The 22,897-nt window shown below is 38.7% G+C and overlaps 1 protein-coding gene and 1 non-coding gene across 2 annotated transcripts; one reads left to right on the forward strand and one right to left on the reverse strand.

Moving 5' to 3' along the window:
• Positions 1-5,123: 5,123 nt before the first annotated feature.
• Agtr2 (angiotensin II receptor type 2) lies at positions 5,124-7,496 on the forward strand. The gene is made up of 2 exons (XM_052171931.1): positions 5,124-5,171; positions 6,368-7,496. Exon 2 carries the CDS (start codon positions 6,405-6,407, stop codon positions 7,494-7,496), a length of 1,092 nt encoding a protein of 363 aa, XP_052027891.1. The 5' UTR covers positions 5,124-5,171; positions 6,368-6,404.
• A 13,911-nt stretch (positions 7,497-21,407) lies between these two features.
• LOC127675933 (small nucleolar RNA SNORA17) lies at positions 21,408-21,538 on the reverse strand. Its single transcript, XR_007975608.1, has one exon. It is a non-coding gene; the product is annotated as a small nucleolar RNA SNORA17 (small nucleolar RNA).
• Positions 21,539-22,897: the final 1,359 nt, after the last annotated feature.

Here is a 22,897-nt window from a genome sequence, read left to right on the forward strand (position 1 = left end):
CAAACTAAATGTAATGATTTGTTGTTCTACTACACTTTGAGGGATCCTGTCTGACAAAATTTAATCATCCCTACAACTTGACAGTTCTGTTAAAATATTGTCAAAACAACTGGTTGGTTTGGCTAACTCAATCAATTGACCATTTGGGTACTATAGTTAAGCTAATCAATTTAGCCCTATCCTAAATGGATTATGGAAAATGTCAACTCAGCTGATGTAAGCAAGGAAGATAGACAGTTTTAATTAATTAGTTTACTTTACCACCAGTATAATTATATAGCATCTGAGATGTCATTTGATGGAAATAGGGTGCCTTCTGTGCAATCTTGATTGGAATCTAACACTTAGGCCTGCAGGTGCTTTTCAGGAGAAGATAAATTGAGCTTTTCCCTCTGATTTTGACACTAAATTCAGCTGGAAGCATCTGGTCTCAGGGATACATTAAGCCAGACATCCATTCGCCTCATCACGTAGTCTCTACCTTGATAACTGCTTTAATAGCCCCTCACTCAATCTTTTTGTGAGGCCTAGGCAGATTCAGAACAAGTAATATCTCATGTTTGTCAATTCACCTTTAGTCTGCATTTTTACAAAATGGTGAATTTAACTATGAGTTCTTAAAGAGTGTATAGTTTATAATTATTGACATGTGGATATATTTAAAAACCAGGTTAGCCTACATAAAGATAAAAAATTGCACATTGCGTATAAAAACATGAAACTGTAACAGCTGAAGGGAAAATACTTTCAACACGTTGAGAAGAACAATAGAATAAAAGCTCTAATGCATATAGCCCTATGGCAAAACAATTAACAAGTAAATGTGTATGAAATGATACCTAGCCTTCATACGGAAATAAATGCAAACTAGAAAAAGATCTGGGGAGGAAAGTTGATGGTTGGTGGGTTAGCAGATGTGATGAGTGAGGCCATACCTCTCTCTACAGAAGGCCACCTGTAACAACTGCTAACATTCTAAATCCCCTATGTGATCTATCATTTTCACACAGAGAAACAAGCTCCTCAAAAATATGTGTGTAAGCACAATAAAATGAACCTCTGTAAGGAAGGGAATTACTAAACTCTGGTATATACTTACAAGAGAATAATATAAACATGAAGAACAAGAGGAGATAGTCAGTTTTGATGGATAAGGCATCCAAAATAAATGCAAACCAGATACAAATAACATATGTGATAGCTTTTTAAAGCTGTTTTGTCTGATCCAAAACTCATAGTGCGACTCAACTCCACATCAGGCTCACAGCAGTCCTCCTGCCTCAGACTTCTGAATATTGGGATTACGGTCATGAGACACCAATCTTTGTTCCCATTATCTAGTTTTGAATAGAGGATCTTCTGTTTTCCCTTGATTTCATTGTAACATCCCTGTTCCCATTGTGTTTGAAACCAAAGAGAGGCACAAAAATAATATGTGAGGAAGAACGTGCTGATTATAAGCACTATGTTAACTCCATTGCTTTCAGGCCCATTCAGATCTGGAAAGTGGCAGTTAGAGTATGAACAAATGAACTGAAGGAAGACTAGTATGAAATATGTTTCTTAGGATATGTGTAAGAGTGAGAGAGTATGTTAAGTCTGGCAGAAGTAGAAGGAATATTAGTCTGTATGGGAACTCAGAGATGCCTGGGATAGTGGAAAATATCCTTACCTCTATACTGAGCACATTTTATACATTCATTTTTTTTTTTTTTTTTTTTTTTTACTTCTTAGAAACTTACTCTGTATAGGGAGGAAGGTAGAGAAGGGGAATTAATTTTTCTCATGAATTTTGTATCTTTCTTCATTGGAGGAAAAACTCCCAAGAAATTTTTAAACCCTGGTGTTTGGACTAGAGATATGGTTTAGTGGTTAGGAGCACTTGCTGCTCTTGCAGAGGACCCAGATTTGGTTCTCAGCATACACATGGAGGCTCATAAATATTTGTTAACTCTGGCTCTAGGGGATCTGATGCCCTCTTCTGACCTTTGCAGGCATTGCACTTGTGCACTTGTATCTAGGAAGGCAACACACTCGAACATATAAAGTAAAAATAAATAAATTTAAAAACAAAAACCTTTGGTCTCTTCGAATTTACTGTTAAGTAATCTTACAGGAAAGAATAGGTTCTCAGAAAAATTAATGTGATTTAGTATTAAATTTGCTAGCTTAGATTAATTTGTTCTTAAGAGCTACATAATTTATTCAAATGACCCAAAGCTTTTAAAGTCAATCTTCAAGTTAAAAATAAAAAAATACTTTATCCAATCCCCCAGGAGAGTGGTTTTTCTCTTGTGTTGTATTGCTTCCCATGACTGACATTTATTTGACTCTCAAGTGTATTTACATTGTTGGCGTAACTGGGAGTTCATTGCAGAATCAATAATGTGCTGTAGTTTTTCTTTTTTGCTTTGAGCGGTGTCAATATTATTGCTATTTCCTTTTTCTTCTATCCCCCTAATTCCTTTCAGTTAAAATTTTCTCTTTGGCCTGTGAATATTTTTATTTTAAAATTATGAAGAAACAAAGTAAAGGTCTTTTTAATCTTACAGGAAGTGTGTGGCTCTTTAAAGTTTATTTACGTCAGAACTTACTGTAGTCAAGAATGAAAACTCTAGACAAGGTCCCCTGCTTCCAAGGAGTGTTCAAGCTGGTTCTCCTGGAGGGCAGCCTGCAGGCCTTTTTTTCCCAGTCTAAAGTTTATAGCTCACTGCATGATCATTTCTTTGCAAGTGGGCACAAAGAGGAGCTTGAACTAGACCAGGAAAGGAACCTGACCCATTGTGACCACTCATGAGCTCTGGCCTGGAAAATTCCCTGTATGTGGCAAAAACAAACATGTGAAATGAAGTCAGAAACCAGGCTTAGCTAAAGAATGAAAGTCATTCTCCTTTCAAATCTCCTGCCGATAAACATATGTGCCCAGTCTTTTGTTTCCCAGACATCAGGTTTCCATTATTTAAACAGAGCTTCTACCTGGCTCTGTCTAGAGCATGAGGCAGAAATAGTTTGAGATTTTACAAACGTGTATATGTATATTAGGTCCATTTTGCCAGTGTTCAAGTTCATTTAATCAAAAGAAGCACTATAAGGGTGTCCTCAAGTCTTTGGAGCTTACTGCAATTTTCAAGCAATGTGAAGCAACATTTTCTGGTTCTATATGCTCATGTGTTGTAGGATTTGCATTAGTATCAGTGGAGGGACAGATATTACAAGCTGTCTGCTGCTTCTTGAGACATTTGTAACTTTGTCATCTGTTACATATCACTTCTCTTTCCTTATTCTACTGAACTTCATACTTATATACCTAGATACTAAGGAAAAAGACATATAATTCCTCTGCTTGCAGCTTGGGAGGCATTAATGCTCACTACCAACGCACCTTGCCCTGCTTCCTTGAAGAATAGGATACATGGGAATCATTATAATTTCACATCTCTTCTTGGTGTTGTGAGTTACCTGGGTATTGGAATTAACTGCAGAAAATTTCACAATTCCTTATTTCTCTTCTCTGATCTCCATTTTGCTAACGCATTTAAGAAGAACACATTTCCTTCCCTAGCGATCCTTCAAACTTTCTTTTTTGACAATTTTGCAATAGCTTATTTACTGTCAGCAATGAGTATTGTCTGTAAAGGCTGTATGTATCCCCTTTGCTGAGAGAAAGGTGAAACAAAAGGATCAGTTAGCAGGGTAGAGATTAAAAAATATGAGCCCTGGCAAGAGTTTACTTTTGTTGAAATTCACGTGTCCTAATCATAGCCGTGGGGCCTTAGGAAATTTATTTAAATTCTGTCATCCTTTGTTTCCGGATTTGTAAGTCGGCAATAATATTAATACTTTTGAAGGGCATGTGCTGTGTGTTAGGCATCATTTTAAGTACTCTAAATATAATGATTAATTTACTTTTAGTAACTTCATGATATGAGTAATTAATATCCCCATTTCTCAGATGAGATAGCAGAGACAAGAAGAAGGAAAGTCATGTGACTCCACTCATAGAACTGAGATGTGGCAGAACTTAGCTTGTGAAGCCCATCGGAGACCATTGCTTACCTTGCGCTATGGCGCTCTCTGTTGATCTATGGAGCACATAGTAATGTAGCACAGTGTTAGGCACGAAGCATTTGCAATCAGTTGGTCCTGTATAATACCATCATCTCTTATGAACTATATCCATTTTTTTCTTGCTGCTGGTATGAAGGTGATCATTCTTCCACAGAAAATAACAATAGCAGCAGCAGCAGCAGCAACAACAACAATCTACAATAGCACCCTAATCATTCGCTACCTTGTTTGCTATATATCTGAGCTACAGTTGTGACAGAGTCACATGAAAAAAAGGCACTAGATGTTGAAACTTCTTTTTGTCACAACAAAACCTTCCAGCAGCAGGGCAAGCAACCAAAAACAAGGTAAAAACTTAAAAGGTGTAGACATCAAGTAGAATTGTAACCATTCTTTAATAAACAGGGGTAAAAATTCAAAATGTACTGAAGGCTGTAAAAGATGCTTGCGAACAAAGACTGCTACTAGAATCAATTCTCTAGACTTCCTAGTCCTTAACTTATTTTAGAGTGTCAGGATCAGAAAAATAGAAAGAGGAAATTCTGCTAAAAATTTTATTCTTCTCTTAAAGAAAGCCACTGAGTTTAAAATTCTCTAACACATTTGTGGAAACTTTATTTTTTTTTTGTTTGAGATTTATTTGAATGAACTGTTATGATTGGAGACATGAGAATTTCAGATTAATGTTTTGCAGCCAGAAAAAAAGCCCTCTGGAAAGCTGGCAAGTGTTCATAAGTCAGCTCCAGAATTATGTAGGTTGAAGGCTCCCCAGTGGACAGAGCGAATATATAAGAAGGAAACCAGAGATCTGGTGCAGTTACATCCCAGAGTCTGGCGATGGAGGGAGCTCAGAACTGAAAGCTTTCTTCAGCCTGCATTTTAAGGTAAGTCAGAACAATTTATATATGCTTGACTCAGGAAGGGAAACATACAGCAATAAAAATGTTTGTGTGTGTTCGTGTACGAATGTTTTCTTTTCCCTGTATTTTAACACTGCATTTTGCAGAATGCCTTAATTCTTTTAACTGCTATTTCTCTTGCAGGAGTGCGTGCGGGAGCTGAGTAAGCTGATTTATGATAACTGCTTTAAACACTGGCAAGTAGTAAGTTTTTAGTGGGATTTATTTTTGATTTTTGCATGTTAATTTGGAAGGTCATAGAAAAGAATGGGCCTTTGACAGAAATGGTAGTTTGCCGTTTCTGAGGAAGTTCTCTGGAGGTTACATTTTAAATTGAATATGTGCTTGCATGTACTTTGAAATGATCTGATGTAATAGTTTTGCTCTCTGTGTGTTTATCTTTAGCTTTCCTTTGTTTCAAAGTAATGTTGCTAGTTTAAAGAAAACAACAGCCTTCCCACCTTAATGCTGTTGTTAATGCTGGAAAGTAATGACTATTTGGTTCTGTTAAACTGAAAAGATAGCAAAGAAAAAGCAGTAAGACTTTATCATAATTAGTCACTAATGTCTAATTCTGATTTAATTGAGCCTCTAAAACCTTGTCTGCCTGCCCCTGACTCGGGTTTGGTGTTTTATTTTTTTATCTTCTATTTAAACTGAAAATGGATTTGTTTCTTAATGAAACAGATTAGATTTAAATATCCATATTGAAAATTGGCACTGACTATTAAAATTTTTAGGTAAAGGCTTTTAGAAATTCATCCATATCTGTAATTTCTCCTTATTATTGTTAAAGCAAAGGGAAAATAAATAGGCTATTTTTAATTAGCAAAACCCAACCCCGACTCTCTATCCTAATATGTGCTTTCCACATATTTTTTTCGGCTCTCAGTATACTTACCTACTTTTCCCTATGGCATATGTTACTTATATTTTCCATAGCTGTAGCAATTTATATATAATAATTTACTTCAAGAAAGCATTTCTCTATTAAGAAGCATGCAGCAGTAAGATTTCTAGAAAGCACACAGATGGAAAACTAGCCTTGTTTTTTGAACTATCACGTTGTCTTTGGGCTCTTTATTTTTCTCATGACTCCTACCCTCATTAGCTTTTAAACTATTAACTTTTCTCTTGACTTTTCAAAGACATGAGAGAAAAAAATACACAAAATAGTTTGTTCAGAATTTTCAGTCTAATGCTACTGAGGAAATGTTGGTTTTTTTCCTCTCAAGATGTATTAGTTAATTCTAGCCAGTAATGCCAGCCAGCCATGGTGATGTTTTGTTTTCTACAACCACTTACATTATTTTGGCCTTTGACAAATTTTCAAAATGCTTATGACTCAAATATCCCTTAGGCTTTGGGTGTGCATTAAGCCTTTTCTTTTTCTCCCCCAGAAAAGGTGTAAGAATTGGGAGTTGCTGATAGTTCAATATGAAGGACAACTTCAGTTTTGCTGCCACCAGCAGAAACATCACCAGCAGTCTTCCTTTTGACAATCCCAACGCAACTGGCACCAATGAGTCTGCCTTTAACTGCTCACACAAACCATCAGATAAGCATTTGGAAGCAATTCCTGTTCTCTACTACATGATTTTTGTGATTGGTTTTGCTGTTAATATTGTTGTGGTCTCACTGTTTTGTTGTCAAAAGGGCCCTAAAAAGGTGTCCAGCATTTACATCTTCAATCTGGCCTTGGCTGACTTACTGCTTTTGGCTACCCTCCCACTCTGGGCAACCTATTACTCTTACAGATATGACTGGCTCTTTGGACCTGTGATGTGCAAAGTCTTTGGTTCTTTCCTGACCCTGAACATGTTTGCAAGCATTTTTTTCATTACCTGCATGAGTGTTGATAGGTACCAATCAGTTATCTACCCTTTTCTGTCTCAAAGAAGGAATCCCTGGCAAGCATCTTATGTAGTTCCCCTTGTTTGGTGTATGGCTTGTCTGTCCTCATTGCCAACATTTTATTTCCGAGATGTCAGAACCATTGAATACTTAGGTGTAAATGCTTGTATTATGGCTTTCCCACCTGAGAAATATGCTCAGTGGTCTGCTGGAATTGCCTTAATGAAAAATATTCTTGGCTTTATTATTCCTTTAATATTCATAGCAACATGTTACTTTGGGATCAGAAAACATCTGCTGAAGACCAATAGCTATGGGAAGAACAGAATTACCCGTGACCAAGTCCTGAAGATGGCAGCTGCTGTTGTGTTGGCATTCATCATTTGCTGGCTTCCCTTCCATGTTCTGACCTTCTTGGATGCTCTGTCCTGGATGGGTATCATTAATAGCTGTGAAGTTATAGCAGTCATTGACCTGGCACTTCCTTTTGCCATCCTCCTGGGATTCACCAACAGCTGTGTTAATCCCTTCCTGTATTGTTTTGTTGGAAACCGCTTCCAACAGAAGCTCCGCAGTGTGCTTAGAGTTCCCATTACTTGGCTCCAAGGCAAGAGAGAGACTATGTCTTGCCGAAAAGGCAGTTCTCTTAGAGAAATGGACACCTTTGTGTCTTAAATCTGTTAGTGGGATGCATGTAATCAGCCTAACCATTGGTTTGGAGGCCCACACAAGTGATGTTTAAGTGGCATCAGTATAATACAATTCTTGGCTTTATCTAATCTTTATTTACTCCCCCAGAACAGGAAATCAAGTAGAACTATAGATCTTTATACTCCACCAGCTTTCAGTGATAGTGCCTTCTTTTGCTGGTCCTTTGGCATGAGATTGTCATATGTGAGCTACATCTATAATCTAGAAATATTTGGGGGGAATTATCTCAACTTAGAATAAGCAACAAATTATGAGTGGTGATTTGACATCTCAGATTTCTCCCTGGAAAATGCTGGCATTTCTTAGTGGAGTTTTATGTCCATTTTCATCAGATTTTTTTCTCTTGAATAAGGGCCAATTTTAAGTTCTTACACTATCCAATCATATGATATAGCATCAGAGGGGATCAAGTTTAGCATGTTATACTCTTCTATATATGCCATAGGTTGGTAGTGGCTTATTCAGTGTCTAGGTATATAGTTTCTCCTTTTAAAGAAATTGTAAGTTGTGTTCCTTTTCCATTTCACTTGAGTGTAGCTTTTTTACTTACTATACAGCTACACGCTGAGTAGATCTAGAATGTAGATTAAATCACACATCTGTATCAGCTTATTCTTGCAGTTATAGAAAGTACACTGTTCAGTAAAACAGAACTGCAATGAAAAGTATCTTATCCACAAAACTGAACATACACTTTGAAAACTTTTCATCCATTTTGACTATTGCTTATTCTCTTTTCTTCTGATGATTTTTGAATACAGCAACAAAACACTGTATTATTACACCACGTAAAGGTCACCTTTTTACATTTTAACCTTTTGAACATGGTGCTTTGATATATTCAATGGTGACTTGAGTTTAATTATTCATGCTTTTGTTCTGGGCTGCGTCCCAAAATATCTCTTTGACCCTGAAAAAGAGAGGATTCTTTAATTCTTTAACTTTATAATAAACTGCAAACTGGCATAGGAAAAGGTTATGTCAGAATGGAAGTGTGATGCCTTCTTGGGGGCAAACAGACCCAAAAAATGGCAAGTTTGATGTCCAACAAAGAACTTGTCAGAACAAAGACTCCCTGGGGAATATCTGCACTTCTGGGCACAGTTCCAGAGTGTATAAGAGTCTGTGAAGGTGATTTAAATGAAGCCCACTTCTGCAGAGCTTATTCTCAGCTTGAGTATATCTCTTACATTAGAGGAATATAGTACTTGAAGCTGAGTTACCTAAAGTTTACTCAAACTTCACAATAAATATTAACTAAGAAGTTCAAAATGCCATTGTCTACCTGTCCCATGTTATACCAGGTCACATAATACCTTCCTGGACCGATGCTGACTTATGAGGTAGATTCAAAGTTCTAGGGACTTAACATTACTGTCAGATCCCAGGCTTTTTAGGTTGAAGAATCCTCTCATATCCTTTCCTTGGAAAACCCTGATTTCATGTATTGATGTTATCTTTTAGTAAAAACAAATAGCTAAATATGTAATCAGTTATGACTTTGTGTTTTAAGCAATTTTACACATCTCGTAAAAATAAAATCATTACTGGGAGACTATGTGTGTTTCTTATTTTTTTAAATGTCTCCAGGTTTAGACTGCTGCTTTGTCTTAGTCAGTCTCCTCCCGCAAATCCCCATTCATACTTCTCAGTTTCAGGCTACATGATTACTCATTCGGGTCAGTACAAAACAGGCCTATGAAAAGCATATGTCGGAAATGAATTCTGATACCTCCTGGGGGTTCAAATGACAAAACTCAGTGTCAATCAACCAAGCTGTCAGGCACAGCAGTGGAATGTGGGCTTTCACATGTAGAATATTTCTTGTCAACATTCAGTTCATATTATTTTCTCTACCACAATCACAACTTGTAAATCCTTCCCACCCCGTGGGGCCTCTCTTAATTCTGTTTGGGATTTTTAAAGACTGCTTTTAGGGGCTGGAGAGATGCATTGCTCCATAGTTAAGAGCACTGCTCTTCCAGAGGATCCAGGTTCAATGACCAGCACACATATGGCAGCTCACTGGAGTCTGTAACTCCAGTTCCAGGGGACTAACACCCTCTTCCAGCTTCCATAGGCACCAGTTGTGCATGTGGTGCACAGATATACATGCAGGATGAATACTTCACTTACACAAATGAAATAGAGTAACAACAACAATAATAATAGTAATAATAATGATAATGATGGTAATAATAATAATAATAATAATAAAGACTGGCTTCTGCGTCCATAGGAGGTCAGTGGTGAACCCTGAGGGCCATTGTTTTCCTAGTTATTCTGAGAATAGTGAACTGAACTATGTGAATTCAGGGTACAAATGCCCTTTCCTCCTTGAAAATGTAAATGTCAGGTGACCTTTTGAGATGATATGAAAAATTTTATTCTTTGCATTTGGCTATTTATCAAGATTTCCTCTAAAAAATGACCATTGTGTAACAGGTGCTGTGACAGGTGAATTATCCCATTTTATTCTCCCCAAAACTCAGGTATTTTCCATCATGACACAAATAAAATAGTGAGGTTCACATCAACCAGGCAGCATACATGACCTGGTTCAAGGTCCCCCTGACATATACACAGCAGAGGATTGCCTGGTCTGGCCTCAGTGAGAGAAGATGCACCCAACCCTTGAAAGACTTGAGCCCCCGAGAAGCGGGGAGGCATGTGGAAGGCGACATCCTCTTGCAGACAGGAGGGGGAGGGAGAGGAATAGGCTGAGGAACTGTGGAGGGGGGGGACCAGGAGGAGGGCAATGGCTAGACTGTAAAAACTAAAAGTAATTTTAAAAAAGGAGAGGTTTAGTACTGTCCTAACTAGTCTCTAAAACAGATCAATAAGAAAGCCCAGAGAAATATTTAGTATCTTAAATATCAGTTCTAAGTTACCAAACAAGTATTTGAAAGATACTCATGCAGTCTTTAAACCTTCACTGCAAACTTAACTGAGTCAAAAGTTTCTAGGCAGGTGTTGTGCTTGTGCTTAGAAGGAAATTGAGGAGGTCGTTTGATAAGGCCCCCTCTCTAGTTCTCCAGTGCTTCCATCTTTTGTCCTAGGCTTCACAAAGTCACATGGAATAACCGGTGTGCCATAAATAAAGCAAGACAGAAGTCTCAAACATTTCTTTTGAGGAACAAATAGGTTGATCTGAAGTTTTTCTCTGACAATAGATTACTTGGGGTTATCAGAGATGTTTCTTTCTTGCAGTTTTCTGAAAATACATTTTTTTATGAGAAAGAAATATTAATTCCACATCATGTTGGCCTAAATCAAATTAATTAAACAGCATCATGATCTGTCTGAGTCCTGCTTTTAAAGAAGACAATGTGAAGTGTGAAGATAAGCCTATTCTAATCTGACTCTGTCAAGGGGATGGGAACATGGGTACTTAACTATCTGGTGACCTCATTTCTCAACAAAAGGAAGCCACAAGCTTGACAAGATGAGAGAGCACACAGAGGGAATGGAGGAAGAAAAGATTGGAAGGAAAACTAAAATATATTTAGTTATTTTGATGATTTCCAGATAAACTTTATTAGCACTGATAATTTAGGCAACATAAGAGAAATGCATTCATTAGTCATCATTGAAACCTCATCAGTACCTTGGAGCTGAATTGACAAGCTTGCTTGCAAAACCATACCTATTAGAGCATCTTTGGGAAGAGATATTTTTCTTTTTGAAATTTCTACACTCCAGGATGAGAGAATTCTTTCTCTTTTTTTATTCGATATAATTTTTTATTTACATTTCAAATGATTTCCCCTTTTCTAGCCCCCCACTCCCCGAAAGTCCCATAAGTCGAGAGAATTCTTTCTAAGATGAGAACAAATTGACATATTTTCCTTATTATACAGTCAGTAATTGTTGAAAATTTTAACTATTCAAAATGAGCCACATATCTAATCTCCACTAACAACATGATGAAAATTATTGTAGATAAGATATTACATATATGGACATTTTTCTTTTAATCTATTATATATCAAGTATGACATTCTTCAACCTGTGTAATAGTGATTTAATATTTTAAATAATTTGACCCTGTACTTCTATCTGTTTTACTGGACAATTTTCTTCCCCCATTCAGTTCTTCTCTTCTATAAGGTCCTAAATCATCAGGGCTTTAATAAATCTATGATATAACACCAGATTACCATTGCTCAATGATGGAAAGTTTTTTGAAATACAATTATTTAATTGGTTAGGTCTATATAGTTGTTGCTGCTACATTCTTTAGCAATCAGTCCACAGAAAATTATATGGCTCTATAGTTTACTACTTTCTTTAAGAAACTGCTTCTAAGCAACCCGAGTAAATTTTAAATTTATCCTAAAAATACAGAAGTATGCCAAATTAAGGGTAACTTGGATACTGTTGCCCTATAAAAATGTGCACTGATGTCTTGCCTTAATGATATCTGTACACCACTTGTATGACTGGTCCCCAGAGAAGACAGAAGATGTTGTTGGACTGACTGGAGTTACAGACAGTTATGAACCACCATGTAGGTGCTAGAGATTGAAACCCAGTTCCCTGGGAGAATAGCCAGTGTTCTTTGCTGCTGAGTCCTCTCTATAGCCCCTGTTGTATCTTCTTGATGACAGAAGTAGGGGCCATATTAACACAAAAGCTACATAATAAGAACTTGGATTTTCTTAGGGGAAGGCCTAGTTGTTGATTCCCTTCCTTTTGGGAATCTCACACTCCCCTGAACCCAAAATCAACATTTTAATGTGTAGAGGAAATTATGTGTGTACTGCCATTTTTCTGAAAATTGAAACCATTTTAAACCTCCCGTGAAGCTAAGAGTCAGTCATAAGCCTTCCCTTAAAAACACTGAATCCCTGTTTATCAAAGGACTCCACTGGAGTGATAATTCCCACAATAAAAACCTTTACTATGATACATTTTTGATGTTGTAACAGCTTGAAATGTTTGTAAATAACAACTTTGAAATTATAATCCCCTCCTCTTTCTCTGAAAAAGAAAAAAATTGTCACCCATGGTGGTATGCTATTATCTAGGTCCCTAACCCAAATTCATGTTGATTCATTAGTGCTCATGCAATGCAACTTTATTTAGATATCTGGAAGTAACTAAGGATAAAATAAATTTGGGGTCCCAATAGTCTGTTTGGTAGCATTAAAAGAGAAAAGGTACCTCCTACCCACCACTACCATTTATCTCCACTTGCACCAAGAGATGGTCATGTAAGGAAATAGTGAGAATGTTGGCATCTGTTCTGCAGGCTAGAAAGAAAATCTTCATCAGAACAATATGGTGATTGTTCACAATATGGTGATCACAAAGATCTTGTGATTCCGGCCTCCAAAAGTGTTAGAAAATAATTTTCAGTTGTTTAAGTTGCTTTATCTATGATATTTTATTAATTTCATTAAGGCAAACTAATGACATTAGTACTAAAGATGTTACTGGAGGAAAAGAATTTCAAAGTTGTGTTTTCTGATTGGTTTAATGGTTAGAAATCTGGCATTCTGAGCAAATTCCATTTTAAGATGCTAATGATAATTTCTAGGAGCAAGGAGAGGTCTAACAGTCCATGATATGCTGCTATGGATAATCCTGATCAAACAAAAGTAAGCAAGGAGCTCTGTGACTATGTATGTTTTGAACATTGCTGGTAAACTAATGAATATAACAAGTAGGGCTTATGTCTTCTACTGTATGTAGACAAAAGTGGTAAAAGGGATGTTTAGTTATTTAGATTCCAAGGCCAAAAAATGTCTACAAATATATACATATGCCCTCTAAGAGTTTATAGTTTCTTATAGCTTGAGGGCTAAGATTACCAAAGATTCTCATGCATTATCTCTTGGCATGCCATTACAGACAACCATTCAAGCTGAGCTACTATCCATACAATGTAACAGCTACTAGAGGAAGGACACTGCTTGGGAAATGATGGAATCTTGTTAGTTGTGATGGAGATGTTTGGGAAGACCATAAAGAAAGTGTGGTGTCAAGCCCTGAAATGTTAATGATATTTATTTATTTATTTATTTATTTATTTATTTATTTATTTATTGCCGGTGGAAGGGCCTCTTCAGCATTAGAGAAGGTGGTCTCCTTATTCCCAAGCCATAGGAAATTCCTCATCTCTAGTGGTATACACCCCTTCTGCTCATCTCAGAAAATACAACTTGCATGTTTTAGGGACACTACAAAAACCCTTTGCCATCCAGATGCCATGTAAAATAATACTTAGGCTTTTCAGGAACCCCCTTACCCAGGTTGTTTCTAGAACTATGTATAACCAAACATGTCTCACCAGCCCTCTTAAGGTTAGGTATAAAGTACAACTCTTGTGAAGTTGCACCACCCCTTAAAACAACTATATAACTTGGGTTTTACAGTCTCTACAAGCAGTAATATAGAAGCATATAGAAATAGACATTATGGGTTTAAGATAATAGTAGAAGGAATATAAATTCTATTAGGCAAAATTTACTGATGTGGCTCAGTAACCGGAAACTTTATTATTTGCTGCAGCTTGGGGAGTTTATTTTTAATTGAATAATTTTAATTTTTTGTTTTTCAGACCCTGTATAATCTATCTTGGAGCACAATGTAGTAGTTTGTCTTGTTGGTGTGATGAAAAGTAGCCCATGGTGAGGAAGATGGAATGCACATCAGGGATTGGGAAGAGGAGGAAGTAAAGAGTAGGGCATAATCAAAACTAAAGATGTGAAGAAGCCATGTAGAAACTTACTATTTTATAAAGAAATTATATTAGTAAAGACTATTGTTCTGTAGTATTGCTTGAGGTCCAGGATACTGATTCCCCCAGAAGTTCTTTTACTGTTGAGAATAGTTTTAGTTATCCTGGGTTTTTTGTTATTCCAGATGAATTTGAGAATTGCTCTTTCTAACTCTATAAAGAACTGAGTTGGGATTTTGATGGGGATTGCATTGAATCTGTAGATTGCTTTTGGCAAGATGGCCATTTTAACTATATTAATCCTGCCAATCCACGAGCATGGAAGATTTTTTCCATTTTCTGAGGTCTTCTTCCATTTCCTTCTTCAGAGACTTGAAGTTTTTGTCATACAGATCTTTCACTTGTTTGGTTAGAGTAACACCAAGATACTTTATATTATTTGTGGCTATTGTGAAGGGTGTCATTTCCCCAATTTCTTTCTCAGCCTGCTTATCCTTTGAGTATAGGAAGGCTACTGATTTGCTTGAGTTGATTTTATAACCTGCCACTTTGCTGAAGTTGTTTATCAGCTGTAGGAGTTCTCTGGTGCAGTTTTTTTTTTTTGTCACTTAAGTATACTATCATATCATCTGCAAATAGTGATAATTTTACTTCTTCCTTTCCAGTTTGTATCCCTTTGACCTCCATATGTGGTCTAATTGCTCTAGCTAGTACATCAAGTACAATATTGAAAAGATATTGAAAGAGGGGGCAGCCTTGTCTAGTCCCTGATTTTAGTGGGACAGGCAGGTGGATCAATGGAATAGGACTGAAGATCCAGAAATGAATCCAAAAACCTATGGCCACTTGATCTTTGACAAAGGAGTTGAAAACATCCAGTGGAAAAAAGATAGTCTTTTCAACAAATGTTGCTGATTCAATTGGAGGTCAGCATGTAGAAGAATGCGAATTGATCCATTATTATCTCCTTGTACTAAGCTCAACTCCAAGTGGATCAAGGACCTCCACATAAAGCTACACACACTGAAACTAATAGAAAAGAAACTGGGGAAGACCCTTGAGGACATTGGTATGGGGGAAAGTTCCTGAACAGAACACCAATAGCTTATTCTCTAACATCAAGAATTGACAAATAAGACCTCATAAAATTACAAAATTTCTGTAAAGCAAAGGACACCATCAAAAGGACAAATAGGCCACCAACAAATTGGGAAAAGATCTTCACCAACCCTACATCAGACAGAGGGCTAATATCCTATATATACAAAGAAATCAAGAAGTTAGAGCCCAAAAAACCAAATAACCCTATTAAAAATGGAGTACAGAGCTAAACAAAGATTTTCCACCTGAAGAACTTTGGATGGCTGAGAAGCAGCTTAAAAAATGTTCAACATCATTAGTCATTAGGGAAATTCAAAACAAAACAACCCAGAGATTTCACCTCACACCAGTCAGAATGGCTAAGATTAAAAACTCAGGAGACAGCAGGTGTTGGCACAGATGTGGAGAAAGAGGAACACTCCTCCACTGCTGGTGGGGTTGCAAGCTGGTACAACCACTCTGAAAAGCAGTTTGGAGGTTCCTCAGAAAAATGGGGATGGCACTTCCAGAGCACCCTGCTACACTACTCCTGGGCATATACCCAGAGTATTCCTGAGCATGTAATAAGGACACATGCTCCACTATGTTCATAGCAGCCCTACTTATGATAACCAGAAGCTGGAAAGAACCCAGATATCCCTCAACAGAGGAATGGATAAAAAAATTGATATATATATATATATATATATATATATATATACACACACACACACACACAATGGAGTACTATTCAGCCATTAGAAACAATGAATTCAGGAAATTCTTAGACAAATGGATGGAGCTGGAGAACATCATCCTAAGTGAGGTAACCCAGTCTCAAAAGATCACTCATGGTATGCATTCACTGATAAGTGGATATTAACCTAGAAACTTGGAATACCCAAAACATAATCCACATATCAAATGATGTCCAAGAAGAAAGAAGGAGAGGCCCCTGGTTCTGGGAAGGCTGAGTGCAGCAGTGTAAGGCAATACCAGAACAGGGAAGTGGGAAGGGGTGGATGTGGGAACAGGGAGCAGGAAGAGGGCTTATGGGACTTTTGGGGAGTGGAGAGCCAGGAAAGGGGAAATCATTTGTAATGTAAATAAAGAATAAATCAAATAAAAAAAAGAATAAAAAAATAGTAAAAGTGTATGAACAGAGGTGCCCTGCATAGGTGGGAAATGTGAATCCCAGAAGTTAAAGGTTATTATTTGAAAATCCCAGTATTAAGTGCGGGCAAAGTCTCCCTAGGAATTATTTTTTATTGGATATTTTCTTCATTGCCATTTCAAATGTTATTTCCTTTCCCAGTCCTCCCTCAAAATTCCCTATCCCATACACCCTCGCCCTGCTTCCATGAGGGTGCTCCCACCCACTCACCCATGCACTTCCATCTCCCCACCCTCTAATTCCCCTATACTGGGGCATCCATCAGGCCTTCACAAGACCAAGGGCCTCTCCTCCCATTGATGCCCAAATAGGCCATCCTCTACAACATATGGGACTGCGGCTATGGGACCCTTCATGTGTACTCCTTGGGTGGTGGCTTAGTCCCTGGGAGCTCTGAAGGGTCTGGGTGGTTGATATTGTTGTTCTTCCTATGGAGTTGTAAACCCCTTCAGCTCCTTCAGTCCTTTTTCTAAGACCTCCATTGTGGACCCTGCACTCAGTACAATGGTTGGTTGAGAGCATCCACCCCTGTATTTGTAAGGCACTGGCAGAATCTCTAAGGAGACAAGTATATCAGGCTCCTTTCAACAAGCAGTTCTTGACATCCACAATAGTGCTGGAGTTTGGTGACTGTATACGGAATGGATCCCCAAGTGGGGCAGTCTCTGGATGGTCTTTTCTTCATTCTCTGCTCTACACATTGTCTCCATATTTGCTCTTGTGAGTATTTTGTTACCCTTTCTAAGAAGGACTGAAGTACTGACACTTTGGTCTTCCTTCTTCTTGAGCTTCATGTGGTCTGTGAATTGTAGCTTGGATATTTAGAGCTTCTGGGCCAATATCCTCCTATCAGTAATTACATAACGTGAATTGTTAATAAAAAGATCCCAGAGGCTTCCTCAGACAGTACAGGCCACTGATGTTGCTCTTGCTTGTCTATTGTAACTTGATTATAACACTTTATTGCTAAGGACTCCATATACTTTGATCACAGGACATGGAGAAATCAAGCTTGAACTGAACTAGGTGCTTCCTCCTCATTGCTTAGTTTTCATATTGCCAAAAGGTGCTATGCAGGCTGATGGGAGAGACAAGTCATTAGAAGTCTGACACAACTGGGAATCCTTCAAGCTACAATAATGACTGGTCAGGCAAGACTTGCCTTTAGTTACATGACTATTACAGGCATAACCAATCACTTTCTAATTAAAGATTTGATTTACAGGAGGGAACTCATGGCTGGTTATGTAAACCTAGACAAGATTTTGAGGCTATAGGTATCGTAAATTTGAGGGGGAAACCTACTACTATTGTCTTTCTAAATGGATATCTATTCAAACTGAGTTCTAAATTGCCGCATCTATGTCTACCTATTGATGCTCTTTTCAGCCTCTGTCTCAGAAGCTTGTGATTGCAGTGAGTAGTGTTCAATGTAAAGGCTCACTGATGACCAATGGCTTAATAATAATCAACTGTTGAGAGTTAATCCCTCAATAGGACAAATCTATCACCCCTTCCAAGACTCAAGGAACATTGTGAAAGAGGGCTCAGAAAGAATGCTAGAGTTTCATAATGGGAAAAAGGCCGTGAGATGCTTCTAGAAGTTTGTAGTCACTGTTCTGAACAGTCTAGACCTTTGAATAGAGACAGAAGTCACTGACTCAGGAAATCCAAATTCAATGGAAATAGTTACATCCTAGAAACACTTTGACCAAATGGTAGCTTGTAAGTGCCAAAATTGAGGTGAGCATGCATGATTACCTATGGTGAAGAGTGTAGTCAAAGCAAAAATAAAAGTAATTGGGCTCAGGTAATCTGTGGCAATGATCAAGATGGTCTTCCCAAATTCTCATTTTATTGGATGCATTAAAAACAGCTTCAAACCACAAGCAGTTTAGAAGGGAACCAATTTAGATCTAATATTTTAATGAAGGAAAGGATGAATCCCTTACAGGAATGATAAAATAGAATGACAAAACTTTGTGCCTTCTTTCCCTAGCCTTCTCTAAAGTGACCTATGGCCTTTTACCAGGGTAACTGCATCGAGGAAAGGGAAATAACCAGACCTTTTGGAAACTATTGAATGCTGGCTCTGAACTGAAACTAATTTCATAAGCCCTTAAGTCTCAGTGTAATCTACCATCCAAATTAAAGTTTATGGAGGTCAAGTTCTCACAGTGGACTCATGAGTCCCTGAACTCATGCTGTGGTTATGAATTCAGAATGCATCATTGGAGAAGATATACTCAGCTGCTGGTAGAGTTTTCACATTGGCTCTCTGATCCATGGAATAAAGGTGGCCACAATGTAAAGACTATGTATGGGAGCCACTGCATTCCTACGGTGATTGCAGAGATTAGTGCCACCATGAAGAATATGAAATGTGCAAGGGAGCTGATTCCTGCCACATTCTAATGTAACTTTTATTTCAGTATATGTGCCAAAGACAAATGGATCTTGGACAATATGAGTCAGTTATTGTAAATTAACCACAGGATGACTCTAATTGTGGTACTATAAAAGATGTGGTTTTATTGTTTGAGAAAATTAAGCACGTCCTCTGTTGTGTGGTATGAAGCTAATGATTTTGCAAATGTTTTCCTCTATCACTGTAAGTAAGCCTCACCAGAAGCAGTTTGCTTTCAGCTAACACATCCAGCAATACACTTTCACTGTCTCTCAGGGATATATTAATCATTTTACAAATTTATTTCTCTGGAAAGCCCTGAAAAACACATTATCCATCTATATAAGTGCTGTGTGTAACTATAGCCTTATCTATGCATTAACCCAATAAATACAACAAATATACACTATACATTATGCTTTCTTTCTTTCTTTCTTTCTTTCTTTCTTTCTTTCTTTCTTTCTTTCTTTCTTTCTTTCTTGCTTGCTTGCTTGCTTGCTTGCTTGCTTGCTTTTTTCACCTTTTTATTGGTTCTTTTTGACTTTCATATCAAGCATCCCAATCCAGCATGTACTCCTCCCCTCATACGTGCCCTCCATCCTTGCAACTCCCCCGTACCCCCAGCACAAAACAGAGAAAAAAATCTTGTTGTGAAAGTTGTAGTGTGTTATAGAGAGTCCCACAGTATACACATTTCTCCATACTTCTTTGCTTATAAATGTTCATTGCCATGACTGGTTGGTCTGGTATGAAGCCTCAGGCTTCTGCTACTCCGAAGAGCAGACAAGCGGCAGGGCCAGCGCTCCTGCACTCATGCCATTACCCATCCCCATGACCAGGGCTAGCTCTACTGTGCTGCCCAGATGATGTTCAAGGCCCTCTCTTCTGAGTGTCATAGCTGATGCCAACTCTCCTGCTCTTGTGATCCCAGGACCCACTTTTCTGTCTGTTGCAAGTGGTGAGGATCAAGGGTAGGAGAGGGTGTTTCTCTGTTTGTCTGCACGCAGACAAGTTGTGGATCCAGCTCTCCCATGCTCATATCCTTGATTCTGACTCACCCACACCCTAATGAGGCCTAGTGCAGGGCCTGCTCACCTGAGTGCTGCAGCAGGTGAGGGGTAGGGACAGATCTGCTCTCAGAATGTCATTGGCAAGGGCAAAAAGGAAGGGAGGAGACTTCTCCTCACCAATACTACCAGACAACAGACAAGAGGCAGAGCTAGCTCTTTCATGCTCACGTTCAGTTCACCTGAAGCAGCCACATGCAGGGCCAGCTATAATATGCTGGCCAAGAGAAGTGCAGAGGCTGCTTTTCTGAGTGCTATAATAAGAGAGGGGCAGAGCCAGCTCTCCTGCTCTGAGGAACTGGTGGCCAGATCCTGCCTGCTATAGGTGGCAAACGGAGGGGGACATCACTTCCTTGCTGAAGTCAAGGCACTAGAGATAAACTCTCCCACACTCATACCCTTAGAGCTGGCTGTCTGTGTCCCCACCACCAGGGTCAGCTCAACTGTGCTGCCCAGGCATGGTACAGGGCCCGCTCTCTTGGGTATTACAACTGGTGAGCAGCAGGATCAATTTTCCTGCTCTCATAACCCTAGGGCCAAGTCTTCCTCCTGACACAGGTAGGTAGTGAAGGGTGAATGGCAAGTGGCAAGTGGCGAGGGGTGAGGGGCAAAGAGGGGCAAAGAGTCTATTTATCCCTCATTCATCCCACTGCACAGGGCATGAGTAGAAGGGCCAGCTTGCCCATGTTTATACTCTCAAGGCAGGCTCACCCACAACTCCCTCAATGTGTTGGGCCACTCTCCTGAGTCTTTCAGCTGGCTAGAGGCAGGGTCAGCTCTCCTGCTCTCATGCCCCTATAGCACTGCTTTTCTGAGTGCTATAGTAAGAGAGGGGCGGAGCCAGCTCTCCTGCACTGAGGACCTGGTAGCCAGATCTTGCCTGCTATAGGTGGCAATACTAAGACCTACTCACCAGCTCTCCCATGATGTTCAGGTGAGGGAGTACAGGTAGTTCGGACAGTCTTCAGATATCAACATGTTCCTGGGCAGCAGCCAGATGAGGGACTGTCCTCTTGGCCTCTGGTAAAAACATACCTTTGTTGTTGTAGGACCATGGACCCAGACTTGGCACCCAGAGACAACACAGGCTAGGACCCCATCATAGTCCCAAGTGGCATTGCTAGCTATGCACATGAGTCTGTTCCTCACTACCCTACTGTCCCCTGTTCTGTCTCTCTCTGTGCCCAGATCCTTCAGTTTCTCTTCAATTTCTTCACCACTTACTTGTTCCTCTTTGTGTTGCCAAGGGTCCCTGAGTGTTTGGGGTCACCTCAGGAGTGGTCTAAGGAATACTAAGACCTACTCATGCATTGGGACACTGGGAAGGGATCATCTTCAGAATGGTTTGTCCCCACAAGTCTGTGTGGAATTGGACTGGTGGTCATCTCAGCTTAGCTTCCTGTCCAGGCCCCTGGGCACCAGACCAGTGGTTTTCTCAGGCTCCTTTTTTTTTTTTTCAGTGAATGTTAGGCTACTCATCAATCATTCAGATGTCCACAGGTCAGAGCACTGAGCATAGACACAGCTTCTCCTCTGCCACCTACTGACACACATGTGATACAGCAGTCACACCAGCAACCCCTCTAGGGCATTTGTTTGCCTTTTGTGTTTTTCAATACAAGTTTTCTCTCTGTGGCTATGGCTGTCCAGGAACTCACTTAGTATATCAGGATGGCGTAGAACTCACAAAGGCTCACCTGCCTCTGTCACCTGAGTGCTGGGATTAAAGGCATGCCCCATCACTACCCGAGTTAGTGTTCACATTCTCTTATATTATATTTTATCTTATAGACATGTCATGATTTTGCTTTAAAAACAAATATCGTATAGTGTACACTAGCAAGGCAATAAGAAAAACTACAGACATAAAGAAAATACTGGCAAAAGATATTTTGGATAAAGGACTGCTATAGAGTATAAAAGAAAGTCTAAGAGTCAACACTAAGAACATGAAAATTCCATTGATTGAGTTCTGCTTGATAGTAGGGAACTGGGATTAAAGCAGTAATAAACACACACCTTTGCAGCCAATAGGTGTCACATCATATAACAGAGCAAGGATAGACTTAAATGATGTTGGTAAAACATGATAGGTACATATAGAAGAATGAAAGTTAGCCTGATCTTTCACTGTATAAAATAAACTGAAGATGACTCAAAGGCCTTAATGTAACACCCACAACTCTGAAAGCACTAAAGGAAGCATATAGGAAATATTTCAATGTGTGGCATAGTCAAGACATTTCTGAGAAGTGCTCCAAAAATCTGTTTTTAAAAATAAAAAAAATTGCCTCAACAATATTGCTATATAAATAAGACCTGAACAATGTCATACTAATAAACATGGTAATGTAGCAGAGAGAAATCTCACACACAATAAGAATGACAAAAGGGCCACAAATTTGAGAGGGAGATAGGGATGACATGGAAGGGGTTGAAGCAAGGCGGGATAATATAAATAATTCTACTTTTAGATGATTGCAAAAACAAGGAGGTATTTATCTACCTACCACTAAACAGTGAATCTTCTGGAAGCTTGGCCTTGTACTTCTGTAAGAAATAAAAGTGTCATTGATTAAAAAAATACCACAATAATTGGATAAAATAGGATTACTTCAAACTAAAATGCTTCTTTACAGCAATGGGAGTAGCCAAGAAAATGAACAAGGTAAGAGAAAACATAGATGATGACTATATAAAAATATATGTGAATAAGATGGCTCACCAGGTAAAGGTGCTTGTAGCATAAACCTACTGATCTGAATTTGATCTCCAAAACTTAAGTAAAGGTGGAAGGAAAGAACTGCCTCTGGAAAGTCGTCCTCTGACTTCCATACATGGTCTGTGAGACATGCATTATTCATTACATATACACATGCACACACACACACATACACACACACACATACACACACACACACACACACACACTCACTCACAACTGAAAGATCA

The sequence above is a fragment of the Apodemus sylvaticus genome, chromosome X (assembly GCF_947179515.1).
Source record: "Apodemus sylvaticus chromosome X, mApoSyl1.1, whole genome shotgun sequence".
In the NCBI taxonomy this organism is placed as follows: domain Eukaryota; kingdom Metazoa; phylum Chordata; class Mammalia; order Rodentia; family Muridae; genus Apodemus; species Apodemus sylvaticus.

What these genes read in the sequence shown, in the direction of transcription:
- Agtr2 (XM_052171931.1), top strand. Translation starts at nt 6,405, where the DNA reads ATGAAGGACAACTTCAGTTTTGCTGCCACCAGCAGAAACATCACCAGC.